At 40.4% G+C, this 18,307-nt stretch overlaps 1 protein-coding gene across 1 annotated transcript; it reads right to left on the bottom strand.

The window, feature by feature from the left end:
- Nucleotides 1-661: 661 nt before the first annotated feature.
- LOC122975569 (protein FAM180A) lies at nt 662-11,439 on the bottom strand. Its single transcript, XM_044344073.1, has 3 exons — nt 11,211-11,439; nt 2,937-3,034; nt 662-2,542 (listed from the first exon to the last, which is right to left on the bottom strand). Exons 1-3 carry the CDS (start codon nt 11,284-11,286, stop codon nt 2,213-2,215), a joined length of 504 nt encoding a protein of 167 aa, XP_044200008.1. The 5' UTR covers nt 11,287-11,439; the 3' UTR covers nt 662-2,212.
- Nucleotides 11,440-18,307: the final 6,868 nt, after the last annotated feature.

The raw sequence follows: 18,307 nt of genomic DNA, 5'->3' as shown, positions 1-18,307 counted from the left end.
TTCCTTTCAGACTTGATCCTGAGAATAAAAACTTGAGCTGTACTGCTTTCTTCAATATCCTGGCTTCTTTACGCTGTCAAGTAGCGGCCAGAAATATCCCAAAACTCATCATCATCCTCGTTAGAGTGGTAAGGAGAGTGAAGGCTGATCCTCTGCCTTGCAAGTAAATTCCACAGTCCTGCCCCTCCTCATCAATCAGTCCACCAGAGTCAGCGCCAGCAGCACGGGCAATGGATGAACGCTGACATGCTGAGAAAGAAAACTGCAGAAATATTTATAATTTCATGAAATTAAATGCTGTGGGAAATATGCAGCTCTGGAGGCAGGAAATGACTAACATCGGGAGATAAACATTACCAAATCTGGATATGAACCTAAAAACTTGAACTGAACCAAAAAGTAAAATTTAAGCAAATGTAAAGTCAATTGAGTCAAGGAGGGAAAACATCACAAACCAGATGTATACTTTCTGTCTACTCGACGATGAGCAAACTCCATGAAACCTTATTACGGCAAGTACCTATTTCTCAGAACGAGTGGGGAAATTGGTAGCTTTGAGGCAAACATCTATCAAACCTTTTACAGTTTGTTCAAATGAGCAATCAGGACTATTGATGTACACAGACTCTTAAGTACAAATCTGTGGTTTTCATTCAAAGGGCTTTTACCGGCAAATCAAATGAGCTGAGCAATCTCTTCTAGTCAGAGCAGAGCGACTAATGCCATCTAAAGTAATTCCAAACATGTACACAGTCAACACAGGTGGAGGGAGGTGACTCTGCATTGAGTTCTCAACCTAAAGTACAGCTCATAGTTTGTATATTTTTCAGGTTCCCACATGCTCTTTAAGACTGTAAGCATGTGGAATTTTATTAGCACACATTGGGACATGTTGAAGCCATTCTGTGGTTTGTGCAAATACATGGCTCAGATGCTTTATTGGTTTTATTAAATTTTTACATAATGAACAAATTAGCAGGGTCAGCCATACAACATTACAATCGGGTGACAGGTGAAAACACAACTACATATCCGGGAGCTCAGAGCAGTGATACAATTAATAATAAAGCAATTAAATCAAATGATAATGTGATATTGTTTTTAATGGTTTGTGTTTGATAGAGTTTCCAGGGAAGGAATGTATATTTCAAAATAATTCATAAAAGAGTGATATTTAATATTTATGTTGACAATAACAAATGTGCGATATTACTCTAGTCTCATTAAGAATAGATTTTTTAATATTGTTAGATAATTGTGTCATAACTGTGCAGTGTTTGGACATAAATAATAATATTCAGGCTGAATCTAGCATGCCATAAACTTGAACTTCTTCATGTTTGTTGGTCATTGTCAGTTCAAAAAAAAAAAAAAAAGTTTATAGACGCGTTAACATCAACAAATAGACTGCTGTGGTGCAGTGGGCAGTATTAGGATAAGTGTGCGTCAAGTGTGAGTTAAGCATATTGCGTTTTTTTATACACACTTGCCTTCAACCTTTCGGCATCTAAACGTGCGCTTCAGTGCTCAAGATTGCAAATATGGATATTGGGACAGACCCTAAATACATATACTATTATACTGTGTGATGTTTGTGAATATTATTGTCCCACGATTCATTACATGGAAAGGAAATTGAAATGGTGCAAAATATTCAAATACATGGTGGATTTGTTGACACAATTTTAAGAAGATGTCAGAAAACAAACTGAAAACAGATGAAATCTTTGGGAAAAAAAACATTGCTGTCTCTCTGTGATGTTTAACTGACATTGGCATTTCACATATTGCATAATTTCCTGTTAGTACAAAACAGTAAAGTGCATTCACTTCTTGAGTGTGAAAGTTCATTCTTGACTCTGAAAACAGTATTTGACAATGAAATCTTATCTGAAGTTCACTCACTAGCTTTTTCCTGCAAGCTGCAAAATCAGTATACTATGTCAATAACAGTACATACTGTATGCAATTAATATTTTGGGTATGTATGAACTTGGGATGCAGCTTATGTCAAGAATTGCAGTGTAACTCACTGTCATGTATTAAAATGCGCCCCAGGGGCCTGTTTCACCAAATATGCAACATTCAAGATGTGATTTGCTGCTCCAGATATTTTTTTTTGTAAAAAAGCACTGGTGTCCATGAGCAAAGAAAAAAGAAAGTCACTACAATAATGCCAGTACATTTTTTATAACATCCTAAAATTTTTTCCTCAAGAGGGTCCAAGGTCCTTTTGGAGGGCTCTGAACAGCTGGATCAAGGCTTCGGTCCACGCTTCTCTCTGCTGCTGGTTGCTGATTTGAGTCAGTGTCTGAGTGGTGTACACCAGGGTCAACACCGTCCTCTCAAAGTCCTGCCGGCTCAGAGGCTGCTGGCGCCGGGTGAGCTCGGCCGTCAAGCGGCGGATGTCGGAGAGCTTCTTGGGCAGGACGTCCTCACAGATAACCTCCAGCTTCTTCACGCGCCTCAGAGATGCCAGCTCCTCATCTGGGATCAGCATGGCGTGATCCTCGCCTTGGATCAGCATTCCAGCCAGCAGGATCTGAGATAGAGATCCATCATAAAAATCAGACTGCTAGTCAACTAACTTACCAAATACCACCTACTGTACTGATCCAGAATACTATTTACTTTTACTATTTAGAAGAAACTATTCACCCACTTGTGAAGTGAACCACAGACATCATAAGATATTAATGTTCCTCTCTACTGTGTCAGAAAAACTTTTGAGTAAACACATTCTTCACATTTCTGCTAATGATTAGCAGCAGAGCAGCAGTACACAGTGTTTTCAGCTTAGTTTTTTTTTTTTTTTTTTTAAATCAGGAGCCTTCAGCAGTTGAAGATAAACCACAAAGATCTTCTGTACATTCTCAACATATTTTAATTGGTCTCCAGTAAAGAACCACCTCTGAGCCCACGAGGCCTAAACTGACCTCAAAAAGCAGGTTGACATCCTCCACTGAGTGCTGGAACGACGGGTTGATCAGCGAATATGTCTCTCGTTTTATCCTATACGCTGATGGATAGAGAGCTAGAAAACATGAGAAGGTGAAATTGGATTAGAGAATCTCCCTCGTATTCAAGAAGTTAAACACCACATTATCCAGTATGGCACACATATGGGTGAGCCAGAGGTTGAGTCAACAACAGATACATTACTGCTCAAATATTATGCAGGTCGGATAGAATCTGGATCCAGCTGTGCACGAGGTAATTGGTGTACGACCCGAGCTACAGAGGATTTATATTTACAAGTGGCAGTGGCTAGTGCATCCAGAGGTGAGATAGCCGCGCTCACAGAGGGGCAGGTGTTGCTGACCTCATTTGGTCAGATTCCCAAGTGTCTGGCCATATGTGTAAGCAGGGACCCTGTAATCTGAGGTATCCAGATATGGCTGGAATGAAACTTCTCACCTTCGTCTTTATGATAAAATACCATGAAATCCATATTTTACTGGAGGTGATAACCGGAGGCAATTCCACATGGTGACACACCTCTTATCCAAGGGCAGAGGGTAACTTAGTACATTTACTCAAATACTGTGCTTGAGTACAATTTTGAGGTAGTGGCACTTCACTACAATATCAGTTTTATGTTCTGTAAACACGACACTGAAAATAATTTTGAAAACTGCATCGTTTACATTCATGATTTCTGGACAACAGTCCTTTTTTGCCGCCTTTGCCGTCACATTGCTGTGTGTAACAGTGTGAAACTGGCAGGAGTGAGTATCACGTCCACTGCATGCTTGTGTGCATGCATATTCAATGAGAACATAAGAAACTGGCCTAAAAGATTGCTTCATAGGGCTAATAGTGACCAAACACTCAACAGCGTACGTTTATTATAAAAACATTTCATAAGTACGCACTTTGACTCGACCCTTGTTGCATTATGTTCTCTGATTTTTAACTTTAAGATGTTGTTACTTTTACTTTAAGAATTGGACTACTTTCTATATGTGGGAACCTATTGGAAAAACAAATACTTTAACAAGTAAGGTGAGGTCAGGTGAGGTCAGGTAAGGTGAGGTGAGGTGAGGTGAGGTGAGGTTCTGAGAGGAGGCAAACCTCTCAGCATTTATCTCCCCAAAGAGGCATCTTTTAGCTCACTGGCTCAAAATGCAAACGTAAGATAAGGGGCCATATTTTTTAAATTCTTTAATGAAATCAGAAGGACGTAGCTGTGTTCCAGGAATGATTTATGATGTGGCTTGATCCAAGAACACTGTATTTGCATTCTCATTGTTTTGTATAACATCTTTGTGTGATGGTGAGCAGAGATTCCCCGCTGGTAATGGAAAGTCTTGGGCAGGTCAGGTCTAAACAAGGCTAGAATAAGAAGTCAGAGTAAGATGCAGTGCAAGGAGAGAAAGCAGAAGGGTCACACAAGGATGTACATTTTTCATTTCCACACTGTTTACTATATGTCTATACTTGCTGCCCAAACTTTAAGTTTGTTCATATTATGACTTGTTACTTTGTTTGAGACTCCAAGACCAATATGGAGACACTGCCTCAGAAGAATTGAAGGTTGATCAGAACTGAAAGGGGATTCGCAGCATAATGAAGTGAGGTAAAACTTCCTTCAAGCTTCTCCAGACATTTCACTCCCTTTTTCCAGTGTATTCAGTGCTTGGCTCAGTGTGTGAGCCAAAATACAGCTCACATACACACACACATACACACACAGATCTTAATGAGGTATACAGTATAAATACCAGGCTTCATCAGAATTCGAATCAAATCCTCCTACCCTGCAGCGGCGTCTATGGCGCACTGCCTCGCCAATTCTGCAGCGTTCTGCAGTAATGATCAGCCCTGCTGCCTTGCCAGCCAGATACATTTAGCGCTATGGCATTTGTGAGGCCAGCCAAAGCCACATGCACTGGTTGATTTCCCCATGTACCTGCTTCCTGCCTGGGTGACTGCCAGTCTCTGCTCCAGTTTAGCTTTCACATTCCAGCCTCCATTCAGAATGTAAAGAAAATCCGACTCTCTGTTCCAGTGTTTGACCAATAAATCCCATCAGTTTGGTAGATTTGTGTTTTTGTCGACATGTTATCTCCATTTCCCTTCACCGACATGTCACAAATAAGGTCTTACAGAAATACTGAGTCCAAGAGTCCTTCATCACATTTTCTATATTCATCTATTCTTAGGAAATACGCATATCTGCTTACTTTCCAGGGTATTATGAGGGAGTCCAGTCATGACAGTGACATTGCTAGGAAAACAAGAGATTCCAGAAAATCACTGCTCCCGGCCAATAGATAGTACAGCACATAACCCCCCCCACCTCCCGTTAAACACAACTTGTTATTTTTATACTTTTTTAAACAAGATTTTTGGACAGATTATACAAACAAGATATAAAATGTTAATTTGTGAGCTTTAGGGGTTGTTTTTCATTACCTTAGGAGAGAGCCAGGCTAGCTGTTTCCAGTCTTAATGCTAAGCTAGATTAACTGACTCCTGGCTCCAGCTTCATATTTACTGTACAGACATGAGAGTGGTATCAATCTTATCCAACTCTTGGCGTGACATACACGTATTTCCCAAAATGTCAAACTATTCCTTTTTGTGTTATAATACATTTTCTTTCATCCCCCCACACGATTAACAAAAATGCTGTTTCAATGCCCTCGATGCCAGGAATGTAATCCTCTCTCAAATTCCAAAGAACAATATCGAAGACATGTCCCCAGATCCAACCCTGATGTGCAGCTGCGAGTGTATCTCATCACTGACTGAGTGACTACCGGTTACCGGATCAGCAGCAGAGGAGGAACGTCTGTGCACACGCACGTATTAGATACTGAATAGACACTAGAGCTTCAGTGGGGCATTGTCAATGTAAACAAAACAAGACCCAGGGGAAAGAGTGTGCATTAGAACAAGGGTTATGTTGTTAAAGGATAGAGGAGCTGTTGGAAATGATGGCTTGGGGGCCAACCCAATGCTGATTTACATTTATAATTACTAATCTACATATAGGTTGTCTACTCATCTCTGTCATTGCTGTATGACAATAGTTTGTGTTTTATGTTTCCAGCAGCAGCAACAGCAGTTTGGAATAAAAATGCCATTGCTGGTTAATGCTCACATGATTGGAGCAGCACTGCTGTAGACACAGAAACAGACCATGTGTCATTTATAAAGCTGCAAACAAAAATGCCCTGCATGGAAAACATACTAAATCAATTTAATGTTGCACATTTTGTGATGGCTCAGTAAAACAGGCAGAGGACTGAAATGCATGATTCAGATGCAAAAGGGTAAAATAAAAGCGACTTTTACTATAGTTAAAAACAGAGTTCAGCAGTTAGGACAAGCAACCAGAACAAAAAGGGGCAACACAGGCAGAGAAAACATCCAAAATGGCAGCCAAAGGATAATGACAAGAGGGGTGGGCAAGCTGAAACAAGAAGGCTGGTTGCACAATAGAAAATCTGGTAGGGAACTCAGGGAAAGGTATATATACTGAGAAGCTGATGAGAGACTTGGGAACAGGTGTGCAGGTGGGTGTTGAGGTCAGGTGATGATAAGAGGTGGGAAAAGCTGAGGGCCACTGCAGGGCAAGGAGGGAACAGCAGACTTTAAGGTGCTGTGTGGAGTTTTCTTGTAATGTTGTTTTGTTGTAATGTTTCTTGTATGTTTACATTCACAGTTACTCACCAAAACACATTGTGTGTAACAAATGAGCTGAATCCATTTTCTTCCTCTTGAAACATTTGCAAAAACTGATTTTTGTGAGTAAATGTTTACATCCACAAGGTTTCCACTGTCTATCTAACTCAAATGCGGGCTGCATTTGTTGAAAAATCTGACATGTGATGTTGACAGAACAAAAAAAGGCAGAACTGGTTAATCTTCAAACAATGCAGCGGTTGCAAGAATTTTTTGGAATTAATAACCAAATAATTACTTTTGCAAGATGAATGTGAAGTGTTTTGTAAACTTTCTACGCCGTCATTCAGAGACTAACGTTAGTAAAGTGGAGCAGTGAACTCCAGCAGTAACAAACAAGCCTGCTGACCAACACACATTGCAGCATTAAACAACTTAACCAACTCTGAGGTGAAGAAAATAACTCGGTGCTCAGTCTGTTTCACCTCAAAAACCCTGAGCGCGCTCAGTGTGTTGGACAGCGATGGATTTCCCCGGAGCTAACAGTGTAGCAGAGAGGCTGCTCTCCACTGCTGGAGGCATGACGTTAATAACTCAGTGGAGCACTCCTCCTCCTCCTCCTCCTCCTCCTCCTCCTCCTCCTCCTCAGTTTGTCATTCTCATACAGGCAGGAGACTGTAAGATGCTTTCAAATTAATTAACTCATTCATTAATGCAGTTAACTTAGGCTGCAGAGCATTTATCTTATCTGCCAGTTATGTTTCATATTGTATTTCAGTGGACTAATTACACCAGTGAATGGTTTGGCACACAGTATATTGGAGCATGAGACTGAATATAGTGCCCCCTTTTCTATTCATTCAAGAGAGAATTGGTTTTGAATTGAGACTTGATTCTGAATTGAATACAGGTAAAACCCTGCATCCATGTTTACTGGCCTTCAGTCTTCTTCTCCGTCTTTGTTGGTGCATCGCTGCGTTTCTCGGTGCATTACAGCCACCTGTAGATAGTGTCAAACCATTGGTAAGACGACTGTGTATAGCATCACCTGCATACACATGCATGCACACATGCGTTCTGGTGCGCGTGCATGACGCATACAAAATGGGGCGCCACTCATAAAAACTGCTCCATAGTGCTACTAAAGATCAGAAACTCCACAGGAAACCTTTCAGGCCTGATCTCACCAGTGTTTAAAAATGTCTAATGTAATCATTCCAATGGAATTGCTGTGATTAGTAGATTCATGCAAGGAGACAAGTTAATCCATTTGAGTTTGATGAAGTTTGACCCGCAAATTTGCAAGCCGTCATTGACAGTCCTGACCTTTGAGAGACCACGGAGCCGCAAAGTCCAAAATGAAGGAAGCTATTAGCTTATTAGCCGTGTTGCAACGTCCGCCTTTATTTAACCCTTTGCTGTTGGACATACTACTTCACAGAGGAACAAACTGCTTGAACTTATTTTGTTCACCTCCTCCAACTCAAATGAAATTGTGTAAAATCACGAGTACAAAATGCTAGGGCGAGAAACACTTGAAGAGCTATTGTGACTGACAAAAGAAAGAGAATAGAAAATAAGTGTAAAATGAAATATCATCCTATTTAGTAGGTTTTCACCGTGTTCTCCATGATTACATAGGTAGACTGAGCTAGAAACAACTTATATTCAGACAGCAGCCAGTTTCACGTCTTTTTTCTTTCACAATTGTGTGCTACTGAGGTTGTATTGAAAAATACTGAGGTATTGAAATATGAGTAATATTCAAACACTATGTCACTCTATTAAGAAATATATTCTGTGGTGTTTTAGTATGAAATGATGGGATATTTAAGAACAGCTTTAGACAATAATGCAGGAAAACAAATAAACCTGAGGTGATTTGTATTTTTCAGCTTCTTTGTCTTTTTTGCATTTTCAGGTTGAATATCTAATATAGATGTTTCTCCTTCCAGCATCTCAGCTTTTCCTGCTGCTTGTTCAAAGCCCGTTCAATCCCTCATGCTTCCCCTCCCTCCTCCAAACAATCAGTGTTTGGATGGGCAGGCTTCCCCCAATGTCATTATGCACAGGCAGGGAACTTGTAATCGCCCACTAACTGCTTGCAAGGAGATGAGGGAACAACAAAGATCCATTAATTAGCAGGGCTAAATGGTACTCCTGGCTGGAGGGATGTCTTGATGAGAGAGAGAGGAGGGGGGGGAACAAAACAAAATGGACGTCTGGATCCCTCCGGCTTACGGTAAAAGGGAGTGAAAAGGACATGAGAGAGAATAAAATCTTCGCCACAGTGGCTCATCCTCTGCTTAGCATTTCAATGAACCTCCGAATGACTGTTAAAATCTAAATAAGCAATCTTCTAGCAAATGATATACAAAACCTCCCTTTTACAATGTAAACACAGATTTCACCATCAATTCTCCGGCTGTGAGCCAAATCTGTAAGGAGCTAAGCTGCAATAAAGTCTCTTTCTGTTCTATTCAGGGAAGATTTGGCACGGTGAGTATGATACTGAGGATGCTGGTGATAACTGGAGATACTGGAGAATATTTGCAATTTCCATCCACCAGGGACTGTCCTTCACAATGAGTCAGGAAGGAAAGGTTTAGCTCTTTACCAACCGCACCACACCTTTTGGGCTTGTTCCACTTATATAATAAGACCAATGGACAATAGTTTTGATCATAGGACTCTTTTAGTTTTAAGGATTTATTACATTGTTTGGTTGCCAAACTGTTGATTAATTAAGCATTCAGCGGTATTTGGATTATTCTTATGACAGGTGTACTTCCTCAAAAACGACCACAATGACTGAGTGCCAAGACCGTGGGTTGTAATCTTGGACCCCATCGGCTATTTGCCTGACAACGATTTAGCCTCTGGGAGCGACGGCCAATATTTCGGGGGGTTCCATTATCCTGCGGATATCCGCATAACAGATAATGGTTATCTGGGCCAGGACTTCCTCTTCTATGTGCCGTTGTTTATAGTCTGATTAGTAACTTGACATGGTCCAGACGACATTATGGCTAATCTCTATGAACAGATATATGCATATGAAAGCAGATAAATTTAAAAAAAGCTAATAAAAAGCTGAATCCATATCAGGTGATAGCTGATGGGTTCCAAGTTTGCATTTTGGCCAATCTCTTTTGCTCTTCACACAGACTGTTTACCTGCATGCAACAAAAGCCTGTTCAAACATGTTTGGTCAATACTACTACAAAAAGACTACAAACGGAAACCAGAATGCTTCCGGTAACAAAATCTTGTCTCGTTGCCCACAGATTCTGCATTCATATGTAGATATCTGTTTGTAGAGATTATATAGGTGGTAAAAGTGAAATTCCTCCCTTCTAATCCAAAGAAATTGCTGATAATTTGGGGATCTTAGTTACATAAAGTAGTTTTTTTTAAAAGTCCGATGGCAATATTTTAAACTTGTGATTGTTCATGCTTAGTGTGCAGACCCAAAAAAATTAAAGCTGCACTGATAAATATTTTTCTATTAACAATGGGTCAAATCACTACATGTAAGTTGAGAGAGGGTCGCTTGTAGTGAGAGAACACAAGACTCTTCCATTCCCCTCATTCCTTCCATTCCTTTTTAGCATATTTCAGCTCGTTGTTTTGGTTTGACGGCCTGCGACTTTGTTTTTCAGCAGCTGTTTTCCGTAAACAAGCTCTAATAAACACACTGTAGGCTACCTTCCAGGCACCAAACAGCGGATAGACAAAGTTATTGACTAGCTGGTAAACATCGAGGAGTATTTAGCAGTTAAAGAGATATTTCCCTCGGGAGTTCGTGGAGGCCAAAGCAGATACTAGTTGAGTGAATATTGGACTTTATTCATCAAGTAGCCAGAAACACAACTCCTAATGAATGTCAGTGTTGCTCCGTGTCTGCTGGATGTATAATTAGGCAGGTGTTTGCAACAAATTTGCTTGCACATTTATTTATAAAAGGTGTCAATGTTGTATTTACAGCTTGTTCCACTGTTACCAAATGGCTTAATACTGCTTTAAGAAACATATGACTGAATAAATACAACAATTTGTCTCCTGAAAGAAGGAAAAAAGCAAAACAGTTTACTTGATTAATCATGGGATTAACATCCAGATTAATGGAAGATTTTACACTTTCTAAAAATGATCTGTAGCCTCAGTATTTCTAAAATAATCAGTTGCTCTCCCTTTCTTGAAGGAGTGTTTTTAGCATCATGTGACTTATTCTAAGATGTCAAGTAATGTGAGTGTTGAGAAAGGAATTTCCTTTAGTGAGTGGATCCAGCAACAACAGCTCAGTCACTTATCGCTGGAAATAAGCGGTTAATGTCCTGCACGTCGCAATGCTCCAGAAGATAACACATACTTTTACAGACATGGATCAAAACTGAACCATCATCACCGTTAATTGCAATCTTCTCATATTTTAAATGAAGACAGAAATCGCTGTAATTTGTGAATAAGGATTAATTTATATAGGTAAATAGTGAAAGTAGTGAAATTCCTATGTGGTCTATGAGAGATGATAGAGACAGTCTCACTAAAAACAACAAAGCAGTAAGTCCACCTACCTTTCCTGTGGTGCTGAGTAGCTGCCAGGTAGATGGACAGGTAAACAACGATGAGTGGAGCCCACCACTGTGGCATGTTGATTTTCTCACACAGATCTATTCACACAGTTCACTCTGTCTATCTCAAGGGATACAATCACATTCATAAATAACCATCAAGGAGGTGGATGTAAATGCACTGCTTGTCGAGTTGCGGCATTCCCCATGCAGTAGTGTCATGTGCAGGATCACTGTACTCTGTTTTTCAGTTCCCTCCTCCCTGTTTTTTCTTTTTTTTTTTTTTTTCTGTGTGTGTGTGTGTTCTCCTCTCAGGCCAGGCTGTCTGGGCCCTCATCTGGAAATCATCAGGATTTAGTTGGCTGGACTTCACTGTCAGCTAACTGCTCGACTGGCTGACTGGTGCAGTTACTGAGTGACTCTCCAACTGACTGGATAACTAGATGACAAAACAACAAGCCAAGCATGATGCCATCCAATGAGCCAGAGCAGAACCGGTGCTGGCAAAACAGATGGTTTCCTTAGAAAAGTGTTTTAGCCTGCATCCTTATCTTTACGGGATGATTCCAGTTTCCTTCTTTTTCTTGGAGCTTTAACCATCTTTTCTATTTTCCATTTAACCATCAGATAATATTGTACTAATCGCGATGATTTTGGAGCACAGCAACATCGCTCCAACAAAGTCCAACAATTCCTCTGTTCCCAGTCCTCAGTTTCTGTGCTGCAGCAGTCTCCTGTGGCTGTGCTTCAGCAGGCTCCTGTTTCTCTGGCTCCTCTGGCTCACCTGCCTGTCTCCCAGCAGCCGGACTCCGCTCCTGCACTTCAGCTGACGGACTCCAGTCCTGTACTCCAGCTGGCAGACTCTGGTCCAGTACTCCCGTCCGTCCCTCAGAGCTGCTCTGCCTGTCTGGTCTCCTTCTGGAGCAACACCGGCCATCTGTCCTGCTTTCTGGTCACCCACCTGAGTGATTCCGCCCATCTTTCCTCCCTCCAGGTTGCCCTCTAGAGTGACTACACCCATCTGTCCTGCCTCCTGGTTGCCCTCCCGAGCGACTCTATCCGTCTTTCCTGCCTCATGGTTGCCCTCCTGAGTGACTCCGCCCATCTGCCCTGTCTTCCAGTCGTGGTTTCCAGCCCTTGCTTTCCGGATCCCGAACTTTCTGCTTCCTGGATTCTTCAGTTCCTGTTGCCTGCGGTCTCCTGCTTTCGGTTCCACCTGCTCTGCTCCTTCTAACAGAGTTTTTGCAACCTAGAGTTTACATTCTACAACTAAAAACCCCTTGATCCATATTTTATAGGCAGCTTCCAGTATTTTTTAGACTCAGTATGTTTATGATTAACTAAAATAAAGGATTCAGTATTTTCTAGGGCTGTCAAAGTTAATGCAATAACAACACGTTACTGCAAAATAGTTTTAACACCACTTACTTATTTGGGCGCCATTAATGCATGTTCTGTTATGATGACTCCTTGCCTCACCTGTAATTTAGCCCTCTAGCATTAAGTCAGGTGGCAACTAGCAAGGAACAATGGATAAAGAAAAAGGTATTTTGAATTGCAAGTTCAGCTTCGAAGCCTGTCAGATGAGTCTGTTGATAGGACCAAAGTTACTTGTAGTTACTGTGAATTGAGTTACCACTGGAGTACATCTAGTCTTAAATACCATTTGTTAGTGAAACACACAGCTAATGCTAATGCGGGCAGCCTTGTTAGCCCTGAACCATCCCGCTTGCAGCAAACTACGCTTGACAGTGTGTGAGGGAAGCCCATGGACAAACCTACAAGCAGCAAGTTTTCAACAGCAATAGCTAAATGGGTGGAAATAATTTGGATTGTATCCAATGACTGCACTGAATTGCCATCAAAAGCAACCATTGTTTCGAAGATCCATAACCTGTATGATGATGACCAAAGAGGGAAAGTAATTTTCTTTCTAATACTCCCTTCTCACTGTTTCATGCTCACTTTATCTGTTGTTTGTTCTTGCTTGTATTATCCTCTTTTTATCCCATAACACAAAGGGGTTTTTTGTGAGCCTTTATTTTTTCCATGTGAGGGTTGACACAATTACATTGTGTGATCTGCCTTTGAAGTGAGGGATCCAGGGAGTGATCTTTAATCAGTACCGAAATATTGGAAAATTTAGCTGGCCAATGTGCCCATCTGTTGCCTGTTGAGCTTGCATTTGCCATAAGTTGTGATTTGAGCATATTTTTAAAAAGCTAAATGCTGCACCTGTGAAGATTTCTGATGATCTTCGTCATCGTTTTGTGTTGTTAATTGATTTCCAAAAAAATAAATGCAACATTTGCACACAGCAAGCATATCTTGTGCAACTATGGACAGTCAGGTGATTAATCACGATTAAATATTTTAATGGACTGACAACCCTAGTATTTTCCTATCAGAATTATATTCCTAGTATGAAAGAAACTATGAAACAACATTCAGATCTTCATGTTGGTAAATAAAATTTACTTACAGTATAATGAAGAGTTAGTTTTATATAAAAAATATGTTACTTACAGCCACATATCCCAAGGAATTACGCTTCTATTGAACAACTCTGTGGTGTGCAAATTACATCCAAATATCACCAGTCTGTCTTAAAACAATAATTCCTCCTGTTCCTATTAGCCATTAAGAAATCCTTTCCTAAATGTGACTCAAAAAAGGTTGATGAGTGACAGAAAATGTATTCAAAAGTAGCTTCAGCAGTCTGTGTTAACTACATCAAGTGGATATCCTCCAAAATCCTTTTTATCAACAATTTCCTTTTGGAGTTTCGGACTGTGTTTGCTTGCTAGTAGAATTTTGTCCTAAAAAGAGAGTAACTTTGAAAGATATCATAATAAACTGGGATTTACCATTAATGTATTCTGTTAAATCACTAAAAGTCTCTTACACAAACCTTGCTTTTTATGTTTTTAGTCACTGTCATTGCAGCTATGTTCTTCAATTCTAAGCTGACTGAGTGAAATTCGGCACTGCAAGGAACAAAGTCCAGATTTTAAAAGGCTCCTTTGATTGCATGTAGCATGCACAAACCAGACAGCGATGTAACCCAGGCGGAAACAGACAGAAACAAACAGCGATGTGTTGGCAGTCAACATCAACAACTATGTGAGGACCACTTAGAGCATCTTGATTCAAGGCTGTCAAGACTCTCTTCCTGTCTTTATGCTCTCCTCTCCACAGCCTCTTCTGCTCTTTGTTGTCACAATTTCGTGCAATAAACACACAGTCCCCGTTCTGGTGCCAAAAGCATATAATAGACTGTGTAGGTGATATAATAGTGTAGGTGCTCTGGGTTTCAGATGGTTTGCTTTCTTGGCACAGCCTCTGAAGCTGCATTCACCAAAATAAATATACGATGATCTTGAGTGAAATGTGTTAAAGAAGAGAGACAGTCGTACCCAAATCAGTAGATTAGAGAGCAACAATTAATTATTCAAACAGAAGCTGGAGATGTCAAACTTAAATGTTTATTCTAACAATGTAACACTGATAAAAGCCCCAATTCCTTATCAAAGCTATGCTGTAAGAACAGACAATGAGGTCTGATATCTGTGTGCTTTCGGAATGGTAAACCACTGAAGTTTTTTCAGCCAAATATTCCCACTTGACAAAAACATCAGCATCAGCAGTTCGAGTCAGAGTGCAATCATAAACAGCAGCATGAGACGAGTGCTGCTCCAATTTCATTTCACAGGCGATAAAAACATTGAGTGGACATGTGGGAGTCATAAGGCCATTTATCTAGATACTTTTAGAGCGATTTGATGTCTCTGCACGAAAAAGGGGATTTCTCAACAAAACACAACTCTGCCAGCTTGCTTAGGAGACAGAAAACAATGTTAATCTAGTGACATTCAAAGGTTTGATTAATTTGCACAGCGCACCATGTCTTTAATTTATGATTTTTTACTCTATTGCTGCCATATGTTTGATTGAATACATGCTTGAAGCAGATGGGCACCAACAGGTATAATACCCTTATCTTTTTTCAGTTTGTGGAACAAAAAACTAATTTACATGGGTGAGGAGGCCGGAGGAACGCCTCAGCGGATAAGCTGTAATCATTGTCTGCATATGATTCATATGACTAACGCATATGAACGAAGGCAGCTGGCATTCTGATGGGCTAAAACAAAAGGCAAAGACATTCCTTTCTGCGGTTCTTCTGTGTTTCCCTGCAGGTGCAGAGATTCAACAACTGTACGGCAAGAAAAATAGTATTGACCCCTTGAATGTGTGGGGTTAAAAATACATGCACAGATGCATTGTAATCTTTTTCCATAATGCCCATGAGGGGGCAGTGTTACGACACACATCCTGAGAGATACACAACTGCCCCAAGTTATTCAAGATCCTGCAGTGATTGCTGATGCTCCCCAATTCTTTTGGTGACTCTGCATGAATTCAGAAATAATTTAATTCTATTCAGATAAGGTCTTGCAATATAAATGCAACCACTTAACAAAGATCAAAGGGTTGTTTGGGTTCAAACCAGGTGGAGACCCTCGAGACATCCTTTAGTTTAATTGCTTCTTTGCTGTAAATCACTGGAATGCCTCAAATATGCAAATTGATATGAGGCCATTGTACAGCTGAACTTGCAAGAGGCTCGCTTAATAGTCAAACTGCTATCACACAAAAAGTCTGCGGCTGCAGTTTTATCTCACAATGCTGTGAGTTGGCATATTAGGTAAACACCTGACCTGATTGCACAAATATAGAAAATGCTGATATTTGTAATTCCATAGTTTGTACTTCTTTCCAGCCAAGGGATCGTTTTGAGAAGTAGCTCAAACTTAAAACCATGTTATAATATATTGAATATTATTTCTGACAGATTGCAGGAACTGCAGCCTGCAGAAGACTGCATGTACTAGATGTAAAACATGGTTCCTTCCTGGGGAAAAGCCTCCAGCTATGAGTTGAGTAGTATGTATAATACTGTTACTATATTGTACTTCACTTCTGCTGTGCTCACAGCCTGTGTTAAACCAAGCCAAGGCCTTTAGAGTTTAGGAGTTGGAAATTTTAATTATTTTTAATCCCCAACCAAAGCTCTGCTGAGCAGCTTTTCGCCTTCGTCAGACTTTTTATTGTAAATGAGAATTGCTTCTTGCTTGATCCGCAAGGTTAAAAAGAGGTAAAAATAAAACAAAAACACACAAAGCCAGGTCAAAAATTATTCATTGCAAGCCTGTATCCACTTAACCAAATGAATGAGTAAGAGTGGAAAAACTGAGAAAAGCTGATGGACGGTGGGCAAGGGAAAGGTGTATCATGAGGGTAATTACAACTTTGTCTTTCAGAAAGCAAGAAAAAGTTTTAGGAAAGCCGTGAATAAACACTTGGAAAGTTTAAAACCAAGAACCATTGATTGACCATAGTTAGTCGCAGCATGGCAGCAGTCACAACAAGTGAGGCCGGTGTGAGAATAGGCTGTCTGGCACATCTCTACCTAGCTGGCAGGAGGCACATCACACATCAAAACAACTCAACAAAATACGGAGTGTGTGAGTGTTCAACCACAATGCCTAATCATCATAACTCAAGCAGAATAATTACCTCAACTGTCCATCACACCTCTGCAAACAATTTCATCATGGCTCATCTGAATAGAAACACTATTGCAGCTCAGTCTTTAGACGTCTTGCGTTATCATGGTTGACCCTGGTGGGTGCATCTAAAAACTTTCAAAAAGTATCTATTTGTCTGCCAGATGTACACACACACACACACACACACACACACACACACACAGGATAAGAGACAGCTACAGCAACCTTCTAGTATAAGTAGGCCACCTGTCTCATTACTGTGGCATCCAGTATTTATTACCATACAATATCGTAATTAGTCATTACAGCAAATAAAGCTTTGTAACTGTTGTGAAATTAATAGAATGTCTCGGTGAAGTTCAAGTTGTTAATTTCCTCCTTTGTTCTCTGGCTTGTACTTTTTGACCAATTAATTTATAACAACCTGATTCCTTGTCCAGATGTCAACCTCAGATACAATGTTAATATGTACACTGCAAAACAAAATAAATAATTAACTCACTTAATGGCATAAATTACAGTCACACTCAAAAGACAAGCGTTACAGCGACATCATGATGGAACAGCTGCATTTTCTTAAATCATATGAAAGCACAGCTTTCAGCAACAGCTTTTCTCTTATGTTTATTATGTTATAAGCTTGAATAAATGTGATCAAATGTTACGTTGAATAGAAACAACTGTTGTGAAAAATCATGTTTGGATACAAAAAGATAAAGGTAAAATATGTCATGCAGTGAATGGAGCAGGTGGACCCAAACGCAGGAGACAGCAGGCAGAATATTTAATGATAAACATGAAACACTGAGACACAGGAACACTAACCATAATTGCAGACAACTCGACCAAGACTGAACTCAAAACTCATGGACTATAAATACACACTAAACTAATCAGGGAATGGGGAACAGGTGACTAGACACAAGGACAGGCTGGGAGTGATTGGCTGAGGGAAACACAGGGAGCAGGGCAGGGTTAACGAGGTAATGCAGGGCAGGTGAGAGGAGGGGGGCCATGAACACACGAGGGAAACAGAGAAAACCAAAAGAACAAAAACACAAAGTCCAGGCAGGATGTGACAAAATAAGATTAAAATATATATTGATTATTGAGACTGAAAGGACATTCTTGACCTTGGAAACCTTGACAAAACAATCTCACCACAAGGTCTATTTATGGTGTTGACCACCCGTAACCCAGAGCTTCCCATAACCTGAACCTTTGAGAACTTGTAGGACAATGGTGATCAGTTCTGCCTTGCTCTCCCACTGTATTTTACAAACAGGGGAGATTCGGATGTACGTCATTGAAATGGCAACGCTGTTTTGGATGTACATGATTGAAAAGGTGACAGCAGGACAGATGTCACTATTTGTATTCACGTTGAAGGTGAATGCTGTTGCAGGACAGACAACTATGGGCCAGTACTCATCAGTACTCATCGTAAAAAGTTTGAAAAGTCCTCACCGATGTACACACTGAAGTGAAAAGGTGGTTACTGCTATGTTGTTGTTGATATAGTTGAGA

The sequence above is a fragment of the Thunnus albacares genome, chromosome 23 (genome assembly GCF_914725855.1).
Source record: "Thunnus albacares chromosome 23, fThuAlb1.1, whole genome shotgun sequence".
In the NCBI taxonomy this organism is placed as follows: domain Eukaryota; kingdom Metazoa; phylum Chordata; class Actinopteri; order Scombriformes; family Scombridae; genus Thunnus; species Thunnus albacares.
This window is presented reverse-complemented; position numbering and strand designations above follow the sequence as displayed.